The sequence below is a fragment of the Bufo gargarizans genome, chromosome 4, assembly GCF_014858855.1.
Source record: "Bufo gargarizans isolate SCDJY-AF-19 chromosome 4, ASM1485885v1, whole genome shotgun sequence".
Lineage (NCBI taxonomy): Eukaryota > Metazoa > Chordata > Amphibia > Anura > Bufonidae > Bufo > Bufo gargarizans.
The window spans coordinates 181,774,063-181,801,493 of NC_058083.1; the positions used below are offsets into that span (position 1 = coordinate 181,774,063).

The 27,431-nt window shown below is 43.0% G+C and overlaps 1 protein-coding gene across 1 annotated transcript; it reads left to right on the plus strand.

The window, feature by feature from the left end:
* Positions 1–8: 8 nt before the first annotated feature.
* Positions 9–27,059, plus strand: LRRC34 (leucine rich repeat containing 34). The gene is made up of 11 exons (XM_044292036.1): positions 9–44; positions 3,369–3,531; positions 6,369–6,487; positions 11,505–11,569; positions 11,967–12,050; positions 13,235–13,363; positions 18,778–18,873; positions 18,961–19,115; positions 23,874–24,029; positions 24,412–24,538; positions 26,629–27,059. The coding sequence occupies exons 2-11, from the start codon at positions 3,428–3,430 to the stop codon at positions 26,827–26,829; spliced, it is 1,236 nt and encodes a 411-aa protein (XP_044147971.1). The 5' UTR covers positions 9–44; positions 3,369–3,427; the 3' UTR covers positions 26,830–27,059.
* Positions 27,060–27,431: the final 372 nt, after the last annotated feature.

Below are 27,431 nucleotides of genomic sequence, written 5' to 3' on the forward strand. Positions count from 1 at the left end.
GGAGGAGAGACAGGCCGGAGCTGCACGCGCCGCCGTAACTCCAGGTACGTACTCCTCTTATTATGGGGGTCTCCCTGTGGAGACTGCCCGGCTGTAGCCCGGTCCTTACCACCTACTTTATAAATGCAAGAAAAGGGTGTTCAGCAGTGTTCATTACCCCATATAGATGCCCCAAGACCCCTGCACTAGAGGGCGCAACTGCACGAATTTCAGTGACACCTAGTGGCAGGAATACATAATAACTACAGTATACTCCTCCCATATTAGCAGCATAGGGGTAGGACGTGTGACACCCACTAAAACAGGGTGCATGGTTCACATTTAGTATATAGGCAGCTAAGAAGGGGGTGGGGGGTGAATCTCCTTAAAGAGACCAGTCCGAACTGGATGGGGGGTGAATCTCCTTAAAGAGACAGGCCGAACTGGATGGACAAATGTCTTTTTTCGGCCTTATGTACTATGTTACTATGTTAGTCCTGTATGGAGGCACCCTGAAACAGTTATCTACAGATGGATATCTGCCTTGTATATTGGATATTCCCTTGTGGAATCCCAAGGCTCCATGGAAAGTCAGCTCTTGACTCAGAGGGAGCCACGTCCAATAGGTGGCGCTGGTGAGATGGTTCTCTTTCTTAGGAGATACCTCTGGGATCTACAGGAAATGCTCCTGGTGTATGCACTGAATGTATCCATTTTATGGAGCGGCACATGCCGATAGCATACATCTGGGTGGAGTGCGTCAGATATTTCTTCCTGTTTTTTTTACCGTTTTACAAAGCCTAGTTGACTACAGTTCACACCTACGTCGTTCTTTCCATTGTTATGCTTACAGTAGCAGAACAACAAAAATTACAGCAGTGCTGGATCAGTCATGCGACGGACGCCATGGGCGCCTGAAAAATCCCATTGACTGTAATGGTTTCAATCATGGTATCCGTCATTTTACTGCATCCTGCACTATTGTGTCTGCCACAGAGATTTCTAACTGAACCTCCAATGCTGATGTAAATGAAGCCTACACTTTTCAATTCCGCAAAGAAACCCCTATAGCATGCAATATAGTGGTATTGTTTTCTTTCCAGTTGGAGTCAATGACAGATTTATGCATCTACATAAGCGCCATATGATAGGAGAGCCTAAAAAACAGATACCAGCAACAGGTGGTTGGCGGTATTCTGCCCATGATGAAAATTCCAGATACATGCTGCCTTTTATCAATCACGGATGGATGGAAATGGAATCCCATTCTTAAAGGGGTATTCCCACCAGAGACAATGGGGGCACATCGCTAGGATATGTCCCCATTGTCTGATGGGACCGCACCTATATCAAGAACGGAGAGAGAAAAGTGATGGCTGGAAGACCCCGGGTTTCCCGGGTCCGGCCACCACCAAGCGCTCTCCCCATAGAAGTGAATGGGAGCGCACGGCCACCGCTCCCATTCATTTCTATGTACTGTAGCTAAACGGAAATAGCTGAGCCAAGACTTTGCCGGCTGCGTTTACGAGATAGTTGTGGGTCCTATTGCCTGATATTACCTATCAGGCAATGGGGGCGAATCCTAGCAATATGCCCCCATTGTCTGTGATGGGAAAGTCCCTTTAAATATCTATTTTTGTTTTTATGAACAGGAGCCTATTAGGCTGATTTGACATATAGTTTTTTTTGTCATTTTTCACAGTTTTTTTTTTGCCGCTTTTTTGTGGCCTTTTTTCGCCACATGTTTTTGTTACCTTTAGTTTAAAGGGAACCTGGTATCTGAGATGCAGGCAACTTGTTATAGAGCAGAAGGAGCTGAGCAGATTGATATATAGTTTTATTGGGAAAGATTCAGTAAAACCTTTATTTTATTCATTTATATCCCTGCTCATTCTGGGCTTTGAATTCATGGAGTTGGTCCCATCAGTGACTGACAGCCTTCCCTCCATGACTGTGTATACAGAGAGAGCTGTCAGTCACTGGTAGGATGTCTTCTTGACTTCAAAGCCCAGAATGGGCAGGAATATAAATGACTAAAATACAGGTTTTACTGAATCTTTTCCCCATAAAACTATATATCAATCTGCTCAGCTCCTCCTGCTCTATAACATGCTGCCTGCAGATTATACTGCATTTTCATGGTGGCAGATTTTCTTTAAAGTCTATAGTGACTTATAAAATTTGCTACTGACAAAGCCTTTTTTGTATGGTCTTTTTGGTTTGCATTTGTGCATTTTTAGTGTTTTTGTCAAAATGCAGCATGCTTTAGGAAAGGCATTTTTCTCATAGAAATTTCTGGGGGTCTTGGAAAACATAAAAATGCTTATTCTAAAATATACAGTTAAAAAAGCTGCAAAAAAGATTTTCTGCATAGAGGAGAACCAAGGTATATGTGCAAAATCGCTAAAAATCTTTTTACCCTCTAAAAAGAAAATCTTTTCTTGCACCCCACTGGGGCCCCCTAAGCCTTAGGGCCCTTTAGCAGCTGCTATGGCTATAGTTACGTCCATGCCACTTTCATCTGCCATTAGGGAGAGCAAGACTTTGACATGCTGTAATTCATTCTCCCTGGTCATTTTCCCACGTGGATAAGCTGCACTAGTGGTGTCTGGCAGCCACTTATCTCTCCCTCCACATGCAGCTAAATTGAAAGATGATTTAAGATTAATTAGCGGGGGGGGGCTACAAGCCAGATGAAAACAGTATAAGGACACACAAGTTGGACATGCATCTTCTGACCTCCTGTTTTCTGTTATGTGGTCATGAAGCAGGGGCATTTTCACACATGTTCTCACATGGGGGTTATTCACACAGTATGGGTGTTTTACACTGGATTCCGGGATACGGGAATAACTAGGCTCACACACAATTGCTATGTGAATAATAAGTGATATTACTGAATAATATGAGAAACAAAGCAATCAGTGGCATCAGTGTGCTTAGAAGCCCATCTCTGATGCGTGCCAATGCCCAAGATAGTGGACAACAAGGGGAGTCCCCTGCTCAGGAGGTGTCTTAAAGAGGTTGTCTGGGATTTTGATACTTGCTAACAAGAATAGGCATTTTTACAGTAGGTCCCAAGAAGATTGTGGTATGCACATGGACCGCATCCATATTTTGTGGATACGCGATTAGAATACCGCAAAATGGATACGGCCGCGGGGATGAAGCCTAAATCAAAGATGTTAGAAGTTTAGAAGCACGAGAACTAACCACAGTAGCCGATATTAACCCTTACACACAGTGTTCATATTGTGGTTTACTGCCGTGAGTTCCACAAAATCAGTAATTGCAGCAGTAAATGACCATTTGACTCCTGATCTTCACAATTCACAGATATTCGTATGATCACTATGGTTTCTAAAAGAAGTGTCTTCTGTTTCTTCTAGGTCCTCAGCTTTCTTAGGGACCTGCACAGGGACCTGTAATCTTACCAGTAATCATAGCCATGCCTACAGGTCTGAGCCAGCAGTACATCATGGCATGTGCAGAATTACACCTACCAGTTAACCATTTCATTGAAGAAGTGTTGAGACAAGCTGTGCAGCCAGAGTAAGTGCCCTTATATTACCTAATAATGTCCTGATTGTTGAATGAACTTTGATTCCATGTAACACATTACATTGTAGTATGGGCTGAGGCACGTACAGAAACCTTCTGCTATGTTTTGTATAGTTACCAAATAATCTAAATCAGGGATCTCAAACTGCGGCCCTCCAGCTGTTGCAAAACTACAACTTCCAGCATGCCTGGACAGTCTACAGGTATCAGCCTACAGCAGGGCATTGTGGGAGTTGTAGTTTTGCAACAGCTGGAGGGCCGCAGGTTGAGATGCCTGATCTAAATCCTTGTGGAAAGGAAGGGGGGGGGGCACTTTCTGGCTATTGTTAACCCATAAAAATGATTGGTATAACATCATACTACACTGTATTGTATATAAGATGACTATATGGCACTTATTAGCATATCCTTTGGTGACATTCTGTTCCATTTTCTATATTTCATAAGGCATGCCCCCTTGTTGGCCAATTCTTTTGTGCTCTCCATAAAATGGCTGCTGTGGGTCATGTGACCAGACTCCATTCAGATACACAGCACCTGCCATCTGCACTTGCACTGGTGGGAGTTTAGTGCAGGTGCAGTGTGTGTTATTGGAGTCTGGTCACATGACCCTCCATCAGCAGCTATTTGATGGACAGGACCGCTTTGCGGACAGTGCAGCAGATTAGCCCAACAAATATAGCAAACGGCACAGAATATCAACAAAGCATATATGAGTAAGTGCCATATAGTCATCTTACATACATACAGTCCTGATCAAAAGTTTAAGACCACTTGAAAAATGGCAAAAAATCATATTTTACATTGTTGGATCTTAACAAGGTTCCAAGTAGAGCTTTAACAGACAACAAGAAGAAATGGGAGTGAGACAAAACATTTTTTGAGCATTCAATTCATTGAAAATAACGATTAAACTGAAACAGACTGTTTTTCAGCTGATGAAAAGTTTAGGACCACATGCCTTTAAAAGGCCAAATCTGTGCCAAGATGTGGATTCATTGTCATTTTCTGTCAGGTAGTCACACGTTGTGATGGCAAAGGCAAAAAAAGTATTTTTGAACGTGGTCGGGTTGTTGAACTGCATAAGCAGAGTCTCTCACAGCGAGCCATCGCTGCTGAGGTGGGACGCAGTAGGACAGTCATTTGGAATTTCTTAAATGATCCTGAGGGTTATGGAACAAAAAAGTCAAGTGGAAGATCCCAAAAAATTTCACCAGCACTGAGCCGGAGGATCCAATTGGCTGTCTGTCAAGACACTGGACGATCCTCGACCCAAATTAAGGCCCTTACTGGTGCTGACTGCAGCCCCATAACCATCAGACGGCATCCGAGACTGAAGGGCTTCAAAAACAAAAAACGTCTTCAAAGACCTGGTCTCCTTGAACGCCAAAGAACTGCTCGTTTGGACTTTGCAAGAGAGCACCAAACATGGAACATTCAAAGGTGGAAGAAAGTTTTATTCTCTGATGAGAAAAAATTTAACCTTGATGGTCCTGATCCCACCTGAGATGTTCTCTACGCGCCACAGTGGAGGGGGCGCCATAATGGTCTGGGGTGCTTTTTCCTTCAGTGAAACAATGGAGCTTCAGGAAGTGCAGGGGCGTCAAACGGCCGCTGGCTATGTCCAGATGTTGCAGAGAGCATTCCTCATGACTGAGGGCCCTCATCTGTGCGGTAACGACTGGGTTTTTCAACAGGACAACACTACAGTACACAATGCCCGCAGGACAAGGGACTTCTTCCAGGAGAATAACATCACTCTTTTGGCCCATCCTGCGTGTTCCCCTGATCTAAATCCAATTGAGAACCTTTGGGGATGGATGGCAAGGGAAGTTTTCAAAAATGTTCCAGACAGTAGATGGCCTTCGTGCGGCCGTCTTCACCATTTGGAGAAATGTTCCCACTCACCTCATGGAAATGCTTGCATCAAGCATGCCGAAACAAATTTTTGAAGTGATCAACAATAATGGGGGAGCTACTCATTACTGAGTTTATGCTTGAAAGTTGGATTTCTGTTTTGGGGGGGGGTTTAGTTTTTTTTTGGAGGTGTGGTCCTAAACTTTCAGTTTATTCGTTGTTTTCATTAAATTGAATGCTCAAAAAATGTTTTGTCTCACTCCCATTTCTTCTTGTTGCATGTTGAAGCTCTACTTGGAACCTTGTTAATATCCAGCCATGCTAAATATGATCTTTTTTTAAGTGGTCTTACAGGGGGCCTTTCACTAGAATAAAAAATCTAAACTAAGCGTACAGACATGGAGAGCGGCGCCCAGGGATCTCCCTGCACTTACTATTATCCCTGGGCGCCGCTCCGTTCTCCCGGTATAGGCTCCTGTATCTTCATATGTTCGGCTCAACTGGGTGGAGCCTGCTGGCGTCTCCTTCTCCCAGGCTGTAGCGCTGGCCAATCGCAGCGCTCAGCTCATAGCCTGAGAGAAAAAAAAAACTCTCAGGCTATGAGCTGAGCGCTGCGATTGGCCAGCGCTACAGCCTGGGAGAAGGAGATGCCGGCAAGCTCCACCCAGTTGAGCCGAACATATGAAGATACCGGAGCCTATACCGGGAGAACGGAGTGGCGCCCAGAGATAATAGTAAGTGCAGGGAGATCCCTGGGCACCGCTCTCCATGTCTGTATGCTTAGTTTAGATTTTTTATTGTAGTGAAAAGTCCTCTTTAAACTTTTGATCAGGACTGTATTGTTCCACGGTGACCAGAAAGTGGCCAACCCCTTTAAATATTTTGTGTGCTTTTTTTTATTTTTTATGTATCATTCATTTTATATGAAAATGCAGAGACTGGCTTATTAATTAAGCAATGCATTTTTCTAGGCAGTATATATCTGCACTGAAGATCTGTGGAAATAATCGACTAGTGGCTGTTAAACGTGTTACAGATGAAGATTTTCTTGCTATTTCCCGTGTATTGAAGCAAAATAGTTACATAACAAGTAAGTAATTTTTAAAGAGAACCTGTCACCGGGATTTTGGGAATAGAGCTGAGGACATGGGTTGCTAGATGGCTGCTAGCACATCCGCAATACCCAGTCCCCATAGCTCTGTGTGCTTTTATTGTGTGAAAAAAACGATTTGATACATATGCAAATTAACCTGAGATGAGTCCTGTATGTGAGATGAGTCAGGGACAGGACTCATCTCAGGTTAATTTGCATATGTAGCAAATCGTTTTTGTTTTTTTTTACACAATAAAAGCACACAGAGCTATGGGGACTGGGTATTGCGGATGTGCTAGCGGCCATCTAGCAACCCATGTCCTCAGCTCGTTACACAAAATCCTGGTGACAGGTTCCCTTTAAGTATTTTGTATGAATGACACAAATAGATAGATCGATAGATAGATAGATAGATATTATACAGACAAATAGATAGATACTAAAACAATTGTTGGGTGGTTACAATACAGTGGTGTTGTATTTCTTGCAACAGTGGTGTTGTATTTCTTGCGACTGCCGCGGCGATCCCATTCACTTCTATGTGATCACCACTGCTCAGCAATCCTGGCCATGACCAGTGTGGTCGTGTAGCCTTTGCCAAATGCACACGAATGAAAACAAGCTATAACTTAAAGGGGTTGTCCAGGTTCAGAGCTGAACCTGGACATACCTCCATTTTCACCCAGGCAGCCCCCCTGACATGAGCATCGGAGCAGTTCATGCTCCGATGCTCTCCTTTGCCCTGCGCTAAATCGCGCAGGGCAAAGGCATTTTTCTGAGTTCCGGTGACGTACCGGGGCACTCTATGGGGCTGACAGGAACCCCGGTGACGTCACCGGCACTGATGGGCGGGATTTGGCTCTGCCCTAGCCAGTAAAACGGCTAGGGCAGAGCTAAAGCCCGCCCCTCAGAGCCGGTGACGTCACCGAACACACTGCTGGGCGGAAGTTACCGCCCGGCAGTGTGTTATTGAAAACACAAGAGCCTGTGCCCTGCGCGATCTAGCGCAGGGCACTGGAGCGCATCGGAGCATGAGATGCTCCGATGCCAGGCTCAGGAGGGCTGCCGGGGTGAAAATAAGGGTATGTCCGGGTTCAGCTCTGAACCCGGACAACCCCTTTAAACAGGGTTCTTTTGTTCCTCAGAACCTCAGGCAATAGAATTTCAGCCTGAAGTAGTCTTACATTCTTATAATAGATGTGTATCTCAGATAGGTCTCATGCCAAAGTATAGCCAAGGCCATTATCTGTTCAGCTTCATGAAAACGATATTAGGAAGGAATGTCTTTTATAATTGGAACGCTCAAGAACATAAATGTAACTATGGTTAACCCTTAACTAGCTGTTCATAAAATGGAAAACTCACTAATATGGCAGACATCTTTGCAATAGATAGAAAGGTAATATATATACAGTACAGACCAAAAGTTTGGACACACCTTCTCATTCAAAGAGTTTTCTTTATTTTCATGACCATGAAAATTGTAGATTCACACTGAAGGCATCAAAACTATGAATTAACACATGTGGAATTATATACATAACAAAAAAGTGTGAAACAACTGAAAATATGTCATATTCTAGGTTCTTCAAAGTAGCCACCTTTTGCTTTGATTACTGCTTTGCACACTCTTGGCATTCTCTTGATGAGCTTCAAGAGGTAGTCACCTGAAATGGTCTTCCAACAGTCTTGAAGGAGTTCCCAGAGATGCTTAGCACTTGTTGGCCCTTTTGCCTTAACTCTGCGGTCCAGCTCACCCCAAACCATCTTGATTGGGTTCAGGTCCGGTGACTGCACCCCATCACTCTCCTTCATAGTCAAATAGCCCTTACACAGCCTGGAGGTGTGTTTGGGGTCATTGTCCTGTTGAAAAATAAATGATGGTCCAACTAAACGCAAACTGGATAGAATAGCATGCCGCTGCAAGATGCTGTGGTAGCCATGCTGGTTCAGTATGCCTTCAATTTTGAATAAATCCCCAACAGTGTCACCAGCAAAGCACCCCCACACCATCACACCTCCTCCTCCTCCATGCTTCACGGTGGGAACCAGGCATGTAGAGTCCATCTGTTCACCTTTTCAGCGTTGCACAAAGACACGGTGGTTGGAACCAAAGATCTCAAATTTGGACTCATCAGACCAAAGCACAGATTTCCACTTGTCTAATGTCCATTCCTTGTGTTCTTTAGCCCAAACAAGTCTCTTCTGCTTTTTGCCTGTCCTTAGCAGTGGTTTCCTAGCAGATATTCTACCATGAAGGCCTGATTCACACAGTCTCCTCTTAACAGTTGTTCTAGAGATGTGTCTGCTGCTAGAACTCTGTGTGGCATTGACCTGGTCTCTAATCTGAGCTGCTGTTAACCTGCGATTTCTGAGGCTGGTGACTCGGATGAACTTATCCTCCGCAGCAGAGGTGACTCTAGGTCTTCCTTTCCTGGGGAGGTCCGCATGTGAGCCAGTTTCTTTGTAGCGCTTGATGGTTTTTGTGACTGCACTTGGGGACACTTTCAAAGTTTTCCCAATTTTTCGGACTGACTGACCTTCATTTCTTAAAGTAATGATGGCCACTCGTTTTTCTTAACTTAGCTGCTTTTTTCCTGCCATAATATAAATTCTAACAGTCTATTCAGTAGGACTATCAGCTGTGTATCCACCTGACTTCACTGCAACTGATGGTCCCAACCCCATTTATAAGGCAAGAAATCCTTTTGAAGCTCAACAAGAGAATGCCAAGAGTGTGCAAAGCAGTAATCAGTTGTTTCACACTTTTTTGTTATGTATATAATTCCACATGTGTTAAATTATAGTTTTGATGCCTTCAGTGTGAATCTACAATTTTCATAGTCATGAAAATAAAGAAAACTCTTTGAATGAGAAGGTGTGTCCAAACTTTTGGTCTGTACTGTATATATATATATATATATATGTAGGTATTGAAAAAGACTGCAATGAGCAGTTGAAACGTTGCACAGGGGAATAAAGAAGGTCGTTTTTACTTTATCCTGGAGTGCTGCCTCGTTTTTGCAATACCTACAACCATATTGACCGAACAGCCTAAGGTCAGAGGATTTTTGCACCCGATTACACCTGCACAGTGCTGCTGCTCTCTCTTTGCATCTTATATATATATGTATATATATATAAATATATATTATACATAAATAAATGATAGATACTATCTATATATCTATCTATCTCATTCTATCTATCTACAGTGCTGCCCATAATTATTCATACCCCAGGCAAATTTTGACTTAAAGTTACTTTTATTCAACCAGCAAGTAATTTTTTGACGGGAAATGACATAGGTGTCTCCCAAAAGATAATAAGATGATGTACAAGAGGCATTATTGTGGAAATTATTCATACCCTTCTCAATAATCAATATAAAAGCCTTTATTGGCTATTACAGCAATCAAACGCTTCCTATAATTGCAGACCAGCTTTTGCATGTCTCCACATGTATTTTTGCCCATTCATCTTTAACAATGAGCTCCAAATCTTTCAGGTTGGAGGGTCTTCTTGCCATCACCCTGATCTTTAGCTCCCTCCACAGATTCTCAATTGGATTCAAGTCTGGACTCTGGCTGGGCCACTCCAAAACGTTAATGTTGTTGTCTGCTAACCATTTCTTCACCACTTTTGCTGTGTGTTTTGGGTCATTGTCATGCTGAAATGTCCACTGGTGCCCAAGGCCAAGTTTCTCTGCAGACTGCCTGATGTTGTCATTGAGAATCCTCATGTATTGCTCTTTTTTCATGGTGCCGTTTACTGTGATTAGGTTCCCTGGTCCATTGGCTGAAAAACACCCCCAAAGCATTAGGTTCCCACCACCATGTTTGACAGTGGGGACGGTGTTCTTTGGGTTGAAGGCTTCTCCTTTTTTACGCCAAATGATGGAAACATCATTGTGACCAAACAATTCAATTTTTGTTTCATCTGACCATAACACAGAAGACCAGACGTATTCTTCTTTGTCCAGATGAGCTTTTGAAAAGGCCAAGCGAGCCTTTGTGTGCCTTATCTGGAGAAGTGGAACCCAACAGTGTGCAGTGTCTGTTGGATTGTCTGCCTTGAGACATTGCCACCAGCAGAGCCCAGATTCACCAGGATGGCCTTGGTGGTGATCCTTGGATTCTTTTTCACCTCTCTAACTATCCTCCTGGCCAGCACAGGTGTCACTTTTGGCTTCCGACCACATCCTCTGAGATTTTCCACAATGCGGAACATCTTGTATTTTTTGCTCAAATGTAAATAAAAGCTGAGAAATGTTTTTTCCCCACAATTATGCCTCTTGTACATCGTCTTATTATCTTTTGGGAGACACCTATGTCATTTCCCTTAAAAAAAATTACTTGCTGGTTGAATAAAAGTAACTAAGTCAAAAGTTGCCAGAGTTATGAATAATTATGGGCAGCACTGTCTGCCTGTCTATCTATCTATCTATCTATCTATCTATCTATCTATCTATCTATCTATCTATCTATCTATCTAACACACAAGGGGCACAGATCTTTCCATAATACTTTTTCTTTGCTGGTTCTATTCCTGGTTTTTGGCTTACAAATACTGACAAAAAATATTGATCAAATACTGACCATGTGAAAGTGGCCCTAAGGGGGTTTTCCAAGGAGAATTTAAGTAGTCATACTCAGCTCCTCTGACCACCCACTACTGCTTTGGTCCCTGCTGCTCTCCATTTCCTTCCCCGGCATGATACTCTGGAAATGCCAGAATAGACCAATTCAGCCAATCTCTGGGCTTAGTGGCGGCCCGCCTCAGCCATTGATTGGTTAAGTGGGTCTTTCCTGGGACTTTTGGTATTTTGAACCAGGACAGGAAGTGCAGAGCTGCTGGGGCCGGAGCAGCGCCGGAATTTTTTGGCCCTTTAAAATAAAAATTATCCATGGAAAACCCCTTTAATATTATTGCCAATCTATGGGTCATTTCAAATTTTCATTTTCTGTTTAGAAGATTTATTTTATTATTATTATATATTTTTTTTATTATAAAGATCTTGATCTTAGATTCAACAACTTGACCAATAATGGTGCCGTGAATATCGCCAGATTTCTTCAGGTATGTTGCAAGAAGCAGATTAAAGGCATGCATGTGTTATGCACTGTCGGTATATTTAATTGTACATAAGAATAAGCTGATCATAAAGTGCCTGCCTGCCAGGACCCCCAGTGATTGGCTGTAATCTGCAGGGAAAGCTGTCAGTAAGTGTTCAGTTTCCTTGCGGCGCCACCACTGAAGAAATTAAACATTACACGGTACACATTCAGATCAACTGGCCGCCTGTGTAATGCAGGACAGGGCGAATCCTCCAGAGTGAGAGACATTCTTTGTGAGCGCTCTCTATTCTGGCCAAAAATGAAGATTCTGAATAGGGCCCCACTAATACGTTGTAGGAAAATGGGCCTAAACTGAACAATTCTTTTAAAGAAGTTAACAATAATTATGTTTGTTTCAGGACTGTTGCTCGATTTCTCATTTAAATCTTATGGGGAATGACATTGAAACAGATGGTGCAGAACAAATTGCTAAAGCATTGCATGTAAGTAAACCTTGGCTTAGATTTACTAATATGTCACTTCAATCTGTCTAAAAAAAGTGGTACAAGTTGGTCAAATTAAGTTTTCTCCAGTTTTTTCCCCTTCTCAAAAAAAGGTGTGGCTTATCAAGAAGGGGCAGGGCTTCAGAGGAAATTATGCAAGGCCTAAATTGCGACAAAATGTTGTCATCTAAAAGGTTCACTTACACGCTGTGGATTTTGTTGCAGAAACTTCCACGACTGAATTTTTTTTCCATTCATTTGAAATGGGGTGGAAAGCTCATGGATTTCTGCAAGCCTCATTCAGGTGAACGGAACAGATTTTCAGTTGAGGAAATTTCTGTAACAAAATCCACAGCGTGGGAGTGCACCCTAAGGGCTCATTCTGATGACCGTATTTATGTATCCGCATCCAGTCTGCAAATTACCATTCATTTCAATGGGGCCTCAAGAGATGCGGACAGCGGCCCCGCAAAAAAGATAGAGCATGTCCTATTTTTGTCCGCAATTGCAACAAGAATAGGCATTTGTATCATAGGGCTGGCTGCAAAATGCGGAACCCACATGGTCCGTATCCGTGTTTTGCGGATCCGCAATTTGCGGACCACAAAACACATACGGTTGTCTGAATAAGCCCTAAATGTGCCACAAAGTAGGCCAGCCAATCAATGGTATACACTTAGACAGGCAGTCTAAACACGCACCAGATTTATTACACAACCTGACCCACTGTAATAAATCAAGTGCATTTCAACCCCTTCCCATCGCAGCCATTTTTAATTTTTGCATTTTCCTTTTTTACTCTCTGCCTTCCAAAAGCCATAACTTTTAAATTTTTCTGTTTACATAGCTGTTACGAGGGCTTGGTTTTTAGCATGACACTTTGTGCTTTTTAATGGTACCATTTAATATTCCATAAAATGTTTTGGGAAGCTGGGAAAAAAATTATTAATGAGGTGGAATTGAAGAAAAAAAACGCAATTGCGTCATAGTTTTACAGTGTTCACTGTGCAGTAAAAAATATGTATTATTTTTACTCTGCAGGTCGGTAAGATTACAGCTATGGCAATTTTTTTTATAGTGTTTATTATGTTTTAATATGTTTAAAAAATAAAGAACTTTGAAAAATAAATTTTTTAAAGTGGCATGACTCCATTGCTGTTCCATTTTTGATATTTCTTTCACAGAGAAATGACACTCTTAGAAGCCTAAGAATGACGGGCAACAAAATTGGGACCAAGGGAGGAATGTTCTTTGCTGCAATGCTGCAGATAAATTCAACTCTTGAAGAACTGGACCTTGGTGACTGCGACTTGGTATGTCCAAGCTTAGGAAATAAACTGTCTAAGGCCTCTTTCACACTTGCGTTGTCCGGATCCGGCGTGTACTCCACTTGCCGGAATTACACGCCGGATCCGGAAAAACGCAAGTGTACTGAAAGCATTTGAAGACGGATCCGTCTTCAAAATGCTTTCAGTGTTACTATGGCACCCAGGACGCTATTAAAGTCCTGGTTGCCATAGTAGTAGTGGGGAGCGGGGGAGCGGCATACTTACAGTCCGTGCGGCTCCCGGGGCGCTCCAGAATGACGTCAGAGCGCCCCATGCGCATGGATCATGTGATCCATGCGATCACGTCATCCATGCGCCTGGGGCGCCCTGACGTCACTCTGGAGCGCCCCGGGAGCCGCACGGATGGTAAGTATGCTGCTCCCCGCTCCCCACTACAGTTTACCATGGCTGCCAGGACTTTAGCGTCCCGGCAGCCATGGTAACCATTGAGAAAAAGCTAAACGTCGCATCCGGCAATGCGCCGAAACGACGTTTAGCTTAAGGCCGGATCCGGATCAATGCCTTTCAATGGGCATTCATTCCGGATCCGGCCTTGCGGCAAGTGTTCCGGATTTTTGGCCGGAGCAAAAAGCGCAGCATGCTGCGCTATTTGCTGCGGCCAAAAAACGTTCCGTTCCGGAATGGAAGACATCCTGATGCATCCTGAAGGACGGACTGTCCATTCAGAATGCATTAGGATAATCCTGATCAGTATTCTTCCGGCATAGAGCCCCGACGACGGAACTCTATGCCGGAAGACTATAACGCAGGTGTGAAAGGGCCCTTAGGCCAAGTTCACACTTCAGTTATTTGATCAGTTATTTCCACCACTAATTGTCAGCCAAAACCAGTAGTGAAGCCTACTCAGAGGTAAGGTATAATTGAAAGATCTGCATCTGTGCTTTTGACTCGCACCTGGTTTTGGCTGACAATAACATAGTAACATAGTACATAAGGCCAAAAAAAGACATTTGTCCATCCAGTTCGGCCTGTCATCCTGCAAGTTGATCCAGAGGAAGGCAAAAAACCCCTGTGAGGTAGAAGCCAATTTCCAACCCGACTCCAATCAGGATAACTCCCTGGATCAGCGACCCCTCTCTAGTAGCTATATCCTGTAATAATATTACAGAAATACATCCAGGCCCCTCTTGAATTCCTTTATTGTACTCACCATCACCACCTCCTCAGGCAGAGAGTTCCATAGTCTTACTGCTCTTACTGTAAAGAATCCTCTTCTATGTTTGTGTACGAACCTTCTTTCCTCCAGACGCAGAGGATGTCCCCTCGTCACAGTCACAGTCCTGGGGATAAATAGATGATGGGAGAGATCTCTGTACTGACCCCTGATATATTTATACATAGTAATTAGATCTCCCCTCAGTCGTCTTTTTTCTAAAGTGAATAACCCTAATGTTGATAATCTTTCAGGGTACTGTAGTCCCCCTATTCCAGTTATTACTTTAGTTGCCCTCCTCTGTACCCTCTCCAGCTCTGCTATGTCTACCTTGTTCACAGGAGCCCAGAACTGTACACAGTACTCCATGTGTGGTCTGACTAATGATTTGTAAAGTGGTAGGACTATGTTCTCATCATGGGCATCTATGCCCCTTTTGATGCAACCCATTATCTTATTGGCCTTGGCAGCAGCTGCCTGACACTGGTTTCTACAGCCTAGTTTGCTGTTCACTAAAATTCCTAGATCCTTTTCCATGTCAGTGTTACCGAGTGTTTTACCATTTAGTATGTACGGCTGACTTGCATTATTCCTTCCCATGTGCATAACTTTACATTTGTCAGTGTTAAACCTCATCTGCCACTTCTCTGCCCAAGCCTCCAATCTATCCAGATCCCTCTGTAGTAGTATACTGTCCTCTTCCGTGTAAATTACTTTACACAGTTTAGTGTCAGCTGCAAAAATTTATATTTTACTTTGCAAGCCTTCTACAAAATCATTAATAAATATATTGAGGAGATCAGGGCCCAATACTGACCCCTGAGGTACTCCACTAGTGACAGTGACCTAATCTGAGTGTGTACCGTTAATAACCACCCTCTGTTTTTTTTTATCACTGAGCCAGTTACTTACCCACATACAGCCATTTTCTCCCAGTCCAAGCATTCTCATTTTATTAAAAATATTGAATAGCTTTGCTTTCTCCTCATCGCTCTCTGCGACTCCCCCCTCATCACTCTGTAGACGTCCGACACCTTCAGATTTATAGTCTTTACCATTTATATAATTGAAAAACATTTTAGGGTTAGTTTTGCTCTCTTTGGCAATTAATCTCTTGGTCTCTAGTTTGGCTGCTTTTATTTGTTTTTTACATATTCTATTTTTTTCCTTATAGTTTTTCAGTGCTTCCTCGCTACCCTCCTGTTTTAGTGATTTAAATGCTTTCTTTTTGTCATTTATTGCTTTCTTTACGGTTCTATTTATCCACATTGTTCCTTAACCTTTTATTCCCATAAGATAGATTTTAGGATGCTTTTAAAAATATCCCATTTTGTGGCTGTATTTTTATTTTTGAGGACTTTGTCCCAGTTAGTTAGGCCTATGGCCTCTCTTAGTTGGCTAAATTTAGCTCTTTTGAAGTTTGGTATTTTTGTTCCTCCCTGAAGAAACACTCTTTTGAATGATAATTGGAAGGTTATTACTTTATGGTCACTATTTTCCAGGTGTCCTCTAACCTGCACGTCTGTTGTTCTGTCAGGCCTATTGGTTAATACTAAGTCCAGTATGGCCGTCCCTCTAGTCGGGTCCTGAACCAGTTGGGGGAGGTAATTGTCTTTGGTTATTGCCAAGAACCCCTTTCCTTTATGAGATATACAAGTGTCAGTTTCCCATTCTATATCTGGGTAGTTGAAGTCCCCCATAATAACCACCTCATTAAGATTTGCTGCCTTGTCTATCTCGTTTAGTAGCAGATTTTCTGCGGACTCTGGTATATTAGGTGGTTTATAATAAACTCCTATTAGTAATTTGTTATTGTTTTTGCCTCCATGTTTTTTCACCAACAGTGACTCCACATGTTCATGTCCCTCACTTATATCTTCTCGGACTGTGGGCTTTAGACAGGACTTTACATAAAGTCAGACCCCTCTTTGGCGATCCTTTCTAAACAGACTGTAACCCTGTACATTAACCGCCCAGTCATAGCTATCATCCAGTCATGTCTCAGTTATTCCCACTATGTCATAGTCCTCCTCACACATCACTAATTCCAGTTCACCAGTTTCATTAGTCAGGCTTCTGGCATTAGTATACATACATTTAAGGCTACTTTCATACTAGCGTTCGGGGCTCCGCTTGTGAGTTCCGTTTGAAGGCTCTCACAAGCGGCCCCGAACGCATCCGTCCAGCCCTAATGCATTCTGAGTGGATGCGGATCCGCTCAGAATGCATCAGTCTGGCACCGTCTGTCCTCCACTCCCCTCAGCAGGCGGACATCAGAACGCTGCTTGCAGCGTTGGGTGTCCGCCTGGCCGTGCGGAGGCAAACAGATCCGACCAGAGTTACAATAGAAGTCAATGGGGGCAAATCCGTTCGAAGGTGACACAATATGGTGCATTTTTCAAACGGATCCGCCCCCCATTGACCTTCAATGTAAAGTCTGGACGGATCCGTCTGAATACAAATTGTACTTAGACTTTTTTAGTAAAATATAATGCAGACGGTTCCGTCTGAACGGATACCATTGTTTGCATTATAGGAGCGGATCCGTCTGTACAAATGGTTTATGTATATTTTGTACCCTACACTTTTCCTTCTGAGCTGTTCTAGTCCCTCCTTCCATTTCTCCCCCAGTCCCATTACCTTGCCCCCGGTAATCCCATCCTATAACGTAATTACCCTCACCCCCCCCCAGTCCCTAGTTTAAACACTCCTCCAACCTTCTAGCCATCTTCTCCCCCAACACAGCTGATAGAAAAACTGACCAAATAACTGAAGTGTGAACTTGGCCTTATGGGGTAGTAATTGATTACAGAATAAGGCACAGCTGCAATCATGGTTGCTGTATATTTGGATGATGTTTTTCACAAAGGAAATATGCAAATCCTTTAAATCAAAGAAACATCTGGCTACTGAAGCATTGATCCAGAAACTGCGCTATGTATGTTTAACCATTTTTATTGATCTTGTGCATTTAAAATGAATATGAAGCAGCTTTCCAAATAATTAATTAACTACTGGAGTGCCTACATGTCTATAAAATAGAAGCATATGGACCTGTGTGACATTGGCTTTGTAATGACACATTAGACACATGAAAGAATTAACAGTGCACTTAGGCCTCATGCACACTGTCGTGGAACACGGACGTGAGCGGTCGGTGGTATCCCGGCCTGGTCGCTATGACGCCGTGCTCTTCATGCCGCCGCTGCACTACAGTAATACACTCGTATAGATCATCAGCCAGCGCTCTGCTATTTTCGGTGGCCCCATAGAAATTAATGGAGGGCGGCTGCGTATGCGCAGTGCACCCACCGTTCATTTCCCTGCTCCGTTATCATTGTTGGTGCAGGTCCCAGAGGTGGGACCCGCACCTATCAGACAATGGGAGCATATCCTAGCGATATGCCCCCATTGAATGAGATGGCAAAACCACTTTAAGTTCTCGTCCTGGTTCTTTAACTTCCTCTTTGTTTGGAGTTTTTAGCACTGTTAACTCTCTCAGTCAGACCATTGACTGCAACCAGAGAACCCCCTGTAGTGACTTAAATAAAGCATCAGATTTCACAGTGTTCAATGCAATTCTCTGTTGTGGGCATCTAGACCTAGCAAGAGAACCACAGAGCTGGCATGCTGTTATCCCAATGCTATACCTACTGTTATAACGAGGATTACCCATCAGATAACATCTCTTCACAGCAGCAGTAAACTGACCATGGAATACCTATCTGTATAGGAGGTCTTATCAGTTGTGTTGACTTATACAGAAGGGCAAAATTTTGTTCTTAATTTTCAGTGGTATAGTACTGCTGAAATGAAAAAGAAAAGCAAAAACATCAACAACAAAAAAAGAGACGCTTTAGCAGAGCGGGCATAGGCAGGAAGAGCAATGTGCTATGTGAGCTCCTTCCTTGCACCGACGTGGTATACAGGCTATTAGCCGAGCAGAGCTTGTGCAGGAGCACGCATGGCACATCACTCCTCCTGCATGTGGCCCACCTATGTCAGATTCTAAGCGAGCGGAAACTGGTACTGACAGGAACAGCAATGCTTTTGCCTATACATTGTTCAGTGCGGCCCAAGGGGAATCCGTACTCCAGTACACCGCTAGAGTAAAAAAAAAACGTATATTAGAAATATTCTTTTTATCACATTTACAATAGGTTTTAACAAAATGGAGCTGAAGGTTTAGGTACCTGTAATGATTTTATGTCATTTATCTTTACAGGGTATACAATGCTTGATAGCATTTGCCTCAGTCCTGAAGCAAAACAATTCGATAAGATCAATAAATTTAAACCGCCCTTTATTCTATGTTTTACAGGTAGGTACTTAGTTTAGTCAGACTGAAAGGTGCTTCTTAGTGAATTTTAAAGTACACATCTACGTACCCCTATTTCTTCTTTTCCAGGAGGATACCAGCATTCACTTAGCTCTGATGTTAAAGGTGAACAATACTCTGCAGGAGATCCATCTCTCAAAACATGACATGACCGATTCTGGAGTTGAGCGTCTTTGTGAAGCCTTACATGAAAACCAAACTCTAAAATATCTTGATCTGAGCTGGTGAGGTTTAATGTGATATTGATCAGTTGTATATTCACTGTGCCCCATGCTTTCTATTGTACTATTACACAGTTTTAGGCCTTCGTTCACACATCGTTGTTCGGTCATTGTTTTCCATCAGTGACTGTAAGCAAAAACTAGGTGCATGTCAAAAACACAGAACAGGTGCACATATTTCCATCAGACCTCATCTATGTGGCCTCCACTTCTGGTTTTGGCTCCCAATCACTGATGGAAATTAGGGTTCAGTGAAGCGCGCTTCGGATCATAGATCCGAAGTCGCTTCATTCAAAGCTTCGTTCTGATGCTTTACGGAGACCCGTCTCTGTACGGCATTGAAATGAATGTGCTTCAAGGAGGTGAAGTTCGTTATGTCCAAAGTCTTGCAAGACTTTCTTGAATAACTTCGGACTTCAATTATTCAACTTGAATACCATTTTAAAACTGGTGTCCGAAGTCTGCTTCAATACCCAGTTTTAAAATGGTTTACAAGTTGAATAATCGAAGTCCGAAGTTATTCAACGATGTGTTGCGATACTTCGGACATAACGAATTTCACCTCCGCGAAGCCCATACATTTGAATGCTGTACGAAGGCAGGTCTCCGTACAGCATCCCAAATGAAGTTTTGAATGAAGCGTCTTTGGATCTACAATCTGAAGCGCGCTTCTCTTAACCCTAATGGAAATCACTGATAAAACAATGTGTGAATTAAGGTGAATTTAGACGAACCAATAATCGTCCAAATTATCAGGAATGACTGTTCCTGAAAACGCTTGTTCCCGATAATCTGGCCATCTAAATGTGCCTCCGATCACCCAATAAACGAGCAATACACTTGTTCATCGGGTGATCCTGTCGTTCTAAACAGCGATCTGCTGCCCAGAAACAATGATTCTATAGTGATCCCTTGTCTTCATACGAGCAGCTGCCGTCTGTCGGGAAGGAACGCTTCGTTCCCAACAATTGGTCACTCCATCAGCCCATCTAAACCTGCCTTTAGGGAGCATTCACACGACCGTGTTTTTTTTCCCCTGTCCGTTCCGCAATTTTTGCGGATAATGCACGGACCCATTCATTTCTATGGGTCCGCAAAAATTGCGGAATGCCTTTCATTGTCATCCGTGTGCTGTCCGTTCCGTGTGTCCGTTTATTTTAGAACATGTCCTATATTTGGCCGCAAATTGCAGTCCGTGGCCCCAGGGAAAGTCATTGGGTCCGTAAAAAACGGATAGCACATGGAAATGCATCTGTATGTCATCTGTTTTTTGCAGACCCCTGGACTGAAAACATTCTAGGAAACCCCATTTCAGTTTTTTGCGGACCGTGAAAAGCGGATGACACACGGAAGCACCACGTCCGTATTATACGGACTTAAGGAAGGGAAAGATAACTGAAGACATACGGAACACATGTATCCGTGATTTGCGGACCGCAAAACCAACACGGTCATGTGAATGCTCCCTTAGGCTGTGTCCACATGTGTTGACTTACACCAGTTGTTGGGGTATTGCATAATTTTTGTGATATTCACAGCAAAAAGCCTGAGGCCTCATGCACACGACAGTATTTTTTCACGGGGTTCCGTTGTTCCGTGATCCGTTTCCGTTTTTGTTCCCGTTTGTCTTCCTTGATTTTTGGAGGATCACGAGACATGAAAGAAAGTGAAAAAAAATCTAAGTCAAGTTTGCCTTGCAAATGATAGGAAAAAAACGGACGCGGACGACAATCTTGTGTGCATCCGTATTTTTTCACTGACCCATTGACTTGAATGGGTCCGCGAACCGTTGTCCGTGAAAAAAATAGGACAGGTCATATTTTTTTGACGGACTGGAAACACAGATCACGGACGCGGATGACAAACGGTGCATTATCCAAGTTTTCAACGGACCCATTGAAAACGGAACAACGGACACGGAACACAACAACGGTCGTGTGCATGGGGCCTTACTAGTAGCCTATATTAGGGTAAGTCCTCTTTGAATTCCTTAACCCCTTAAGGACCAAGCCCATTTTTGGTTTTGAGTTAAAATTTTTCCTTTCTACCTACTAAAAGCCACAACTTTTAAAGTTTTTTGTTCAAATAGCCACATTTTTTACAGGACAAGTTGTATTTTTTAGCGGCACCATTTAATTTACCATAACTTGTATTGGAAAACAGGAAAACATTCTTTGTGGGGTGAAGTTGAAAATAAACGATTCCATATTCTTTTACCATTATCTTTTTGCTTATATTTACAGAGCTGTGTGGGGGCTTGTTTTTTTTGCGGGGGCGAACTGTAGTTTTTATTGGTACCATCTTACCGTAGGTTACATACGACTTTTTGATCACTTTTTATTCAACTTTTTCGCTGAGTTCATTGGCCGACACAGGACCGTGGGTATAGCTGCTGCTGCCGTTAGGAGGCGACACTAGGCTAAAAAGTGTTAACTCCTCCCGTCGGCTATTCCAGCATATCAGTTTGTGCACAAGCAGTAGGAGGAAAAGAAATGAGAAAAGAAATAGCATAACAATGATCACTGGGTCCGAACCCAAAACTGAGAACCCTACCAGTTAATCAACGGCCGTCACAAAAATTTGAGAAAAAAACAGCAGGTGGGAGCTGTGTCCGCCAATGAACTCAGCGAGAAAGAAATTTTACAAAAATCTTGTTTTCTCGCTCGTATCATTGGCGGACACAGGACCTTGGGACGTTCCAAAGCATTCCACACGGAGGGAAGAAACCACACACCCATGGAAGACACAGTTGCGGTAGTCTAACATACCGCAGCCCGCAAGACCTTGCGACCTAGAGCGGCAAAGGTATGCACCTGGTAGAACTTGGTAAACGTGTGCCTTCAACAGCTGCAAAGCGAAAGCCTGGTGTAAACGGGCCCAAGAAGCGCCCACCGCCCTGGTCGAGTGAGCAGTGATACGGAGTGGCAGAGCCTTACCCAGAGAGCGATACACCTCAGCAATGGCCAAGCGGATCCACCTGGCAATCGTTCCTTTGGAGGCTGCCAAACCCTTGCGGGGACCGTCAGGAATAACAAACAGTGCGTTGGTACGCTGAAACGACTCTAAGCTAAAAAACAATATGCTCTCTCCAGGCTGCAGGGGATATAGCCGGCAGGAGGAGCTAACACTTTTTAGCCTGGTGTCGCCCCCTAGCGGCAGCAGCAGCTATACCCATGGTCCTGTGTCCCCCAACGATACGAGCGAGAAATGGTGAATCGCATTTTATTTTTATTTTTTTCCATTACATTCAGCGCTCAGGAAAAATATTTTGATATTTTAATAGTTCGGATATTTTCAGACTGCAATGCCTGTTATATTTGTTTTTATTGTTTATTTAGTTTTCTATGTAAAATTGGGAAAGGGGTGAGTTGAATTTTTACGTTTTAATTTTTTTAACCTTTTTTTTCCTTTACACTTTTTACACTGAAGCGTTTAGTTCCTTTAGGGGACTTTTACATGCGATCTTCTGATCACGTCTCCCATAGACTGCAGTAGAATACTATTGCAGTCTATGAGATTCGGGCAGCCTTCCTGAGAAGTGGTATCTTGCGCACTGCTTTTCAGGCAGTTGGCCTTGACAGGCCTGGGAACTTTCAGAATACCCCAGGCTGTCATGAGAACCAATTAGAGCCCTACAGTTTTGCAGCGTGGGCTCCACATATGTTGAAGTCGCTATTGACCGCAGTGTCTGAGGTTAAATGACGAGGATCGGCATCATCGCTGATCTTGGACCCTGCCAGCTGCTGCCTGCTGGATTATACACCTATGCAGCAAGTGAGCTCTCTCCATACATCCCTTAAAGGGCTTCTGTCACCCCACTAAACTCATTTTTTTTTTTGTGTACTTATAATCCCTATCCTGCGATATAGCTGTACATTATGTTATTAATAATTTTCGTTCAGTAGATTTAGCAAAAAAATTACTTTTAAGATATGCTAATTACCTGTCTACCAGCAAGTAGGGCGTTTACTTGCTGATAGCAGCCGCAGAAAACCGCCCCCTCCTTCTGTTGATTGACAGGGCCAGCCGTGATCTCCTCCTCCGGCCGGCCCTGTCAGCATTTCAAAAATCGCGCGCCTGTGTTGATTCGGCGCAGGCGCTCTGAGATAGGGAGGCTCGCCTCCTCAGCACTCCCTCAGTGCGCCTGCGCCGATGACGTCTTCTCTTTCAGTGAAAATTAGTTTAGTGGGGGTGACAGAGGCCCTTTAATGCTATATGTATGTGATATTGGACTTGGCAGCACAGTGGCTCAGTGGTTAGCACTGTTACCTTGCAGCGCTAGGGTCCTGGGTTCGAATTTGACCAAGGATAACATCTGCACAGAGTTTGTATGTTCTCCCCGTGTTTGCGTGGGTTTCCTCCGTGTACTCCGGTTTCCTCCTACACTCCAAAGACATACTGATAGGGACCTTAGATTGTGAGCCCCATTGGTGACAGGCTGATGCTAATGTCTGTAAAGTGCTGTGGAATATAGTAGCGCTATATAAGTGTGTATAATAAATAATATTGCGTTAATGGAATCTGTCAGCAGTTTTGAACCTACAAAACTGCTGAAAGCACTAGATAGGTAAATATGCATATGTGGGTGTTCCAAGTACAAGCATGACTGAGAAAAAGGTTTTAATCTGTCACAAATTGCAATGCCAGGTGTCCCTTGGGCGGTCCCTAACAGTGAAGTGTTCTGGGTTCTTTGCAGTAAACACTTTTCAACCCCTCCCATCTTCTCCACTGACTAAATATGCTTTGGTTTTACCTTTTCAGCAATAAAATAACCCGTGATGGTGTCAAGTGCTTAGCAGAACTACTGAAGAAGAATACGACACTGGAGATTTTAGACCTGACATCAAACAGAATGGAAGATGAAGGTGCAATCTACCTCACCAAAGCCATTCAGTCATATAATAGCCGCCTCAAAGCGTTAGTATTACATTTCATATTTCATCTATAATATACTTCCATACAGACGGACGTATTAATGCACCCTCTTTTTTTTTTTTTTTTTACATGGGACCTATTTTTTGTTTAGTCTGTATATTTTTAGGTGGAAGAAAATATTGTGCTGCTTGCCAGCAGTAGCAGGCAGGCATTACTAAGAGCGATCGCACTGTACATGACTGAACATATTTACGGGCATGTCCTCATTGGGGACCACAGCAATTAATCAGGAAGCTGCTTTGAATGTGTAACGATTATTGCTAATCAATGGATATAATGTGCATAACACCATGTAAAAGTGGAGGTATAGTTTGATACCTTTTTTTAGATTTATCTTGACATTATTCTTTGTTTTAAATACTAGGTTAGCAATTGTAAGTAACAATATCACTGGACAAGGTCTCAAGGCCCTGGCAGCTGCAATTCAACTAAACCAAGGACTGCAATACATCTACATTTGGGGGAATATACTGGATGAAGAGGCCTCTACGGTATGTGTACTGTTTGCATTTGGGTTGCTTATAACTTTTTTTAGATTGGTAAACTATTTGAGAGCCTTAAAGGGACACTGACAGGCCCAAAAAGCATATTTAGGTATCTATATGACAGTACAGGTCATATAAAGTGTATTAGAATCATCTAAGTATCCCCCCTGTCCACCTTATAAATACAGTAAAAAGAAGTTTTATAACCTGCTTTCATCGTGTTCAATCTGCCCAAGGGGCGGCGTTTCATCTCAACTTGCGCCCAGCCAGCCTCCCCCAACTGCCGTTTGAAGCGCCGCCCAGCTCATCAATATTTACTTCGCTGGGCGGCTACTAGTGTCCCCGGCCATCTTCAGCGCATGCGCCCGGCACCCTCACTGGCCGGGATCGCATCGCGCCTGCGCACAGTCTGATTCCCAGAGGCCGATGCAGCCTCTGCTTAATGCGCATGCACCCGGCACAGCAGCTCTTTAGAGTAGCCGCCCAGCGAAGTGAATATTGATGAGCTGGGTGGCGCTTCAAACGGCAGTTGTGGCGAGGCTGGCTGGGCGCAAGTTGAGATGAAACACCGCCCCTTAGGCAGATTGAACACCAGGAAAGCAGGTTATAAAACTTCTTTTTACTGTATTTATAAGGTGGACAGGGGGGATACTTAGATGATTCTAATACCCTTTATATGACCTGTACTGTCATATATATACCTAAATATGCTTTTTGGGCCTGTCAGTGTCCCTTTAAGAAAGTAACTTTATATGAAGTATTAGTTTCTGGATCTCATCAGGGGCTGTAATAAAGTATGGCTTTGGTATCTGATACACCCCTACTGAATAATAACTGTACATAAAAGGGGAGGGAAGCATCATGAGTGGACTACAGTCATTCCTCAATAGTCTGAGAGGTGCACATCCTTGCTCCTTATTCAACAATACAATGAAACTTGAGTGGAAGTAAAGTGGTGAAAAAGTTTTTGTTAAAGAGGACCTGTTACCAATCCTGACATGTCTATTCTGCCGAGTGCTTGCATTCCTCATGTAATTTTGGAGCATGAATCCTCAGGACTCTGTGTTGTACCAATCCTCTAATTTTCCTACTGTAATATAAGTCCATCTGGATGTTACCAGTTGGGGGGTGTCCTTGAACAGCTTGACACGATCCAATCCAAATTAGACTGTGCAGGGACACACCATCAACTAGTAATACCCAGTAGGACCTTTACTGCAGACTACTGCCAATTCATTCCTAAAATTCTAATAAGAATAAATAGAGTAATTGCACAACATAGTCATAAGAATAGATACTCCAGAATTGTTTTTAATGGGCAATGCAATTGCAACTGCCTTCCTTTGAATAAGGGGCCGTCTAGTGTTATATTGGCCACCATCTGGCCACTATGTGTTGGAATACCGTTTTTGTAGAGAAAAGACTATGCTCTCTTACACCGTCTGGCCGCACAAAAACAAAAATTGTACAACACTCATTATACACATTTTTTTTTATTTGGGTCCTTTGGGTGACAGATGCCACTATATGGCATCCGTTACAAGCCTTCCTTGGGGGTATATGCCCTGAATATACAGTATATACTAGACAGTAGCTGTGTGTGCAAAGCATTAGAGACTCACTGCGCTCTATAGTTTGCTGAAAAGATCTTATTGAAACTACAAGGAATATACATTTTTCAATGAACTAATGCCAAATACTTTCATTTTTCCTATGCTCGTCTGCCCTTTGTCTTTAGTCCTCATGTATTTCTCCAGCAGTGCTTCATTCCACTGCACAATGATTATCAATGACATCAGCAGCTAATGCAAAAGTGAAATGTCAGCTACTATGTCTTCTCATCTTATTGTAAGAATAAAAAAGGGCAGTCTCTGATAATAAAAAAGGAATAATTACCAAACTGGCTCATTTCTGATTCCTTAATACATGGCGAATATGTTTTGGTCTTGAAGGCCCAACCTTCTGATGCCCTGAAGGAGCTTCATTTCAGTTTACAGCAGACCTCATGGACAGACTCTTTAGACCATGCACTATTGCTTCTTAAGATACAGTTCTGACACCGAGAGAACCCAGGTAACCTGTGTGTATCATTTCAGGCATTTTCAGAGCTTCTCTTGAGTGGTCGCCTGAATACCTCCTCAACAGATGTACGGCCGTATATGGTTGATGGTCGCGTCTACCTTGCGGAACTCTTTCATGGTCTCAGGAAGCATTATTACTGGACTCCAACTTATGGCGTTGCAGAGGATCCTGTATGCAACTCCAGTCTCACGATAATAAATGATCAAACATCTTGAACGCCAAAATAAAGACAACTTACTTTGCAAGGATATTCAATTTATACAACCATGAGAAAACTGGAATAAAATGCTTGGTAATGTGTGTTCACTATTCATATGGGAATACAGAAATATTACATTTCTAGGTCATTTCTGGGGGTTTTCATGTAGTAAAAATGTATATATGCTCAAAAATACAATGTTCTCAAAACATTTGCAGTTATTGTCATTTTTCTGCCGGTCACGACAAAGCTATTAGGCTTCATGCACACAACAGATTTTTTGCGGATCGCACACTGACCCTTTCATTTCTATGGGGACATGAACACATCAGTGATTTTTGTGGATCCATTTTTTCGTTCCGCAAATTCTAGAACATTCCTGATCTTGTACGTATTGCAGATGAGAATAGCCCTTTCTATTGATGGAGCGAGAAAAATATGCAATGCACATGGAAGGTGTCTGTATTCTGCAGATCCGTTTTTTTGTGGATTGAAATACAGACATGGCAGTGTGCAAAAGGCTAAATTACTAGTCCGTGAATACATCCATCTCCCCTGCTCCCTAAATGTCCACTATGGACACTACTGGACTGTCCGGAGCTTAGACACATCCAGATA

Excerpts from the sequence above, each read along its gene's own strand:
- LRRC34 (XM_044292036.1), top strand. The coding sequence starts at position 3,428 with ATGCCTACAGGTCTGAGCCAGCAGTACATCATGGCATGTGCAGAATTA. Across the intron at positions 3,532-6,368 it reads AGACAAGCTGTGCAGCCAGA|GCAGTATATATCTGCACTGA; the intron begins GTAAGTGCCCTT and ends GCATTTTTCTAG. Across the intron at positions 12,051-13,234 it reads AAATTGCTAAAGCATTGCAT|AGAAATGACACTCTTAGAAG; the intron begins GTAAGTAAACCT and ends TTTCTTTCACAG.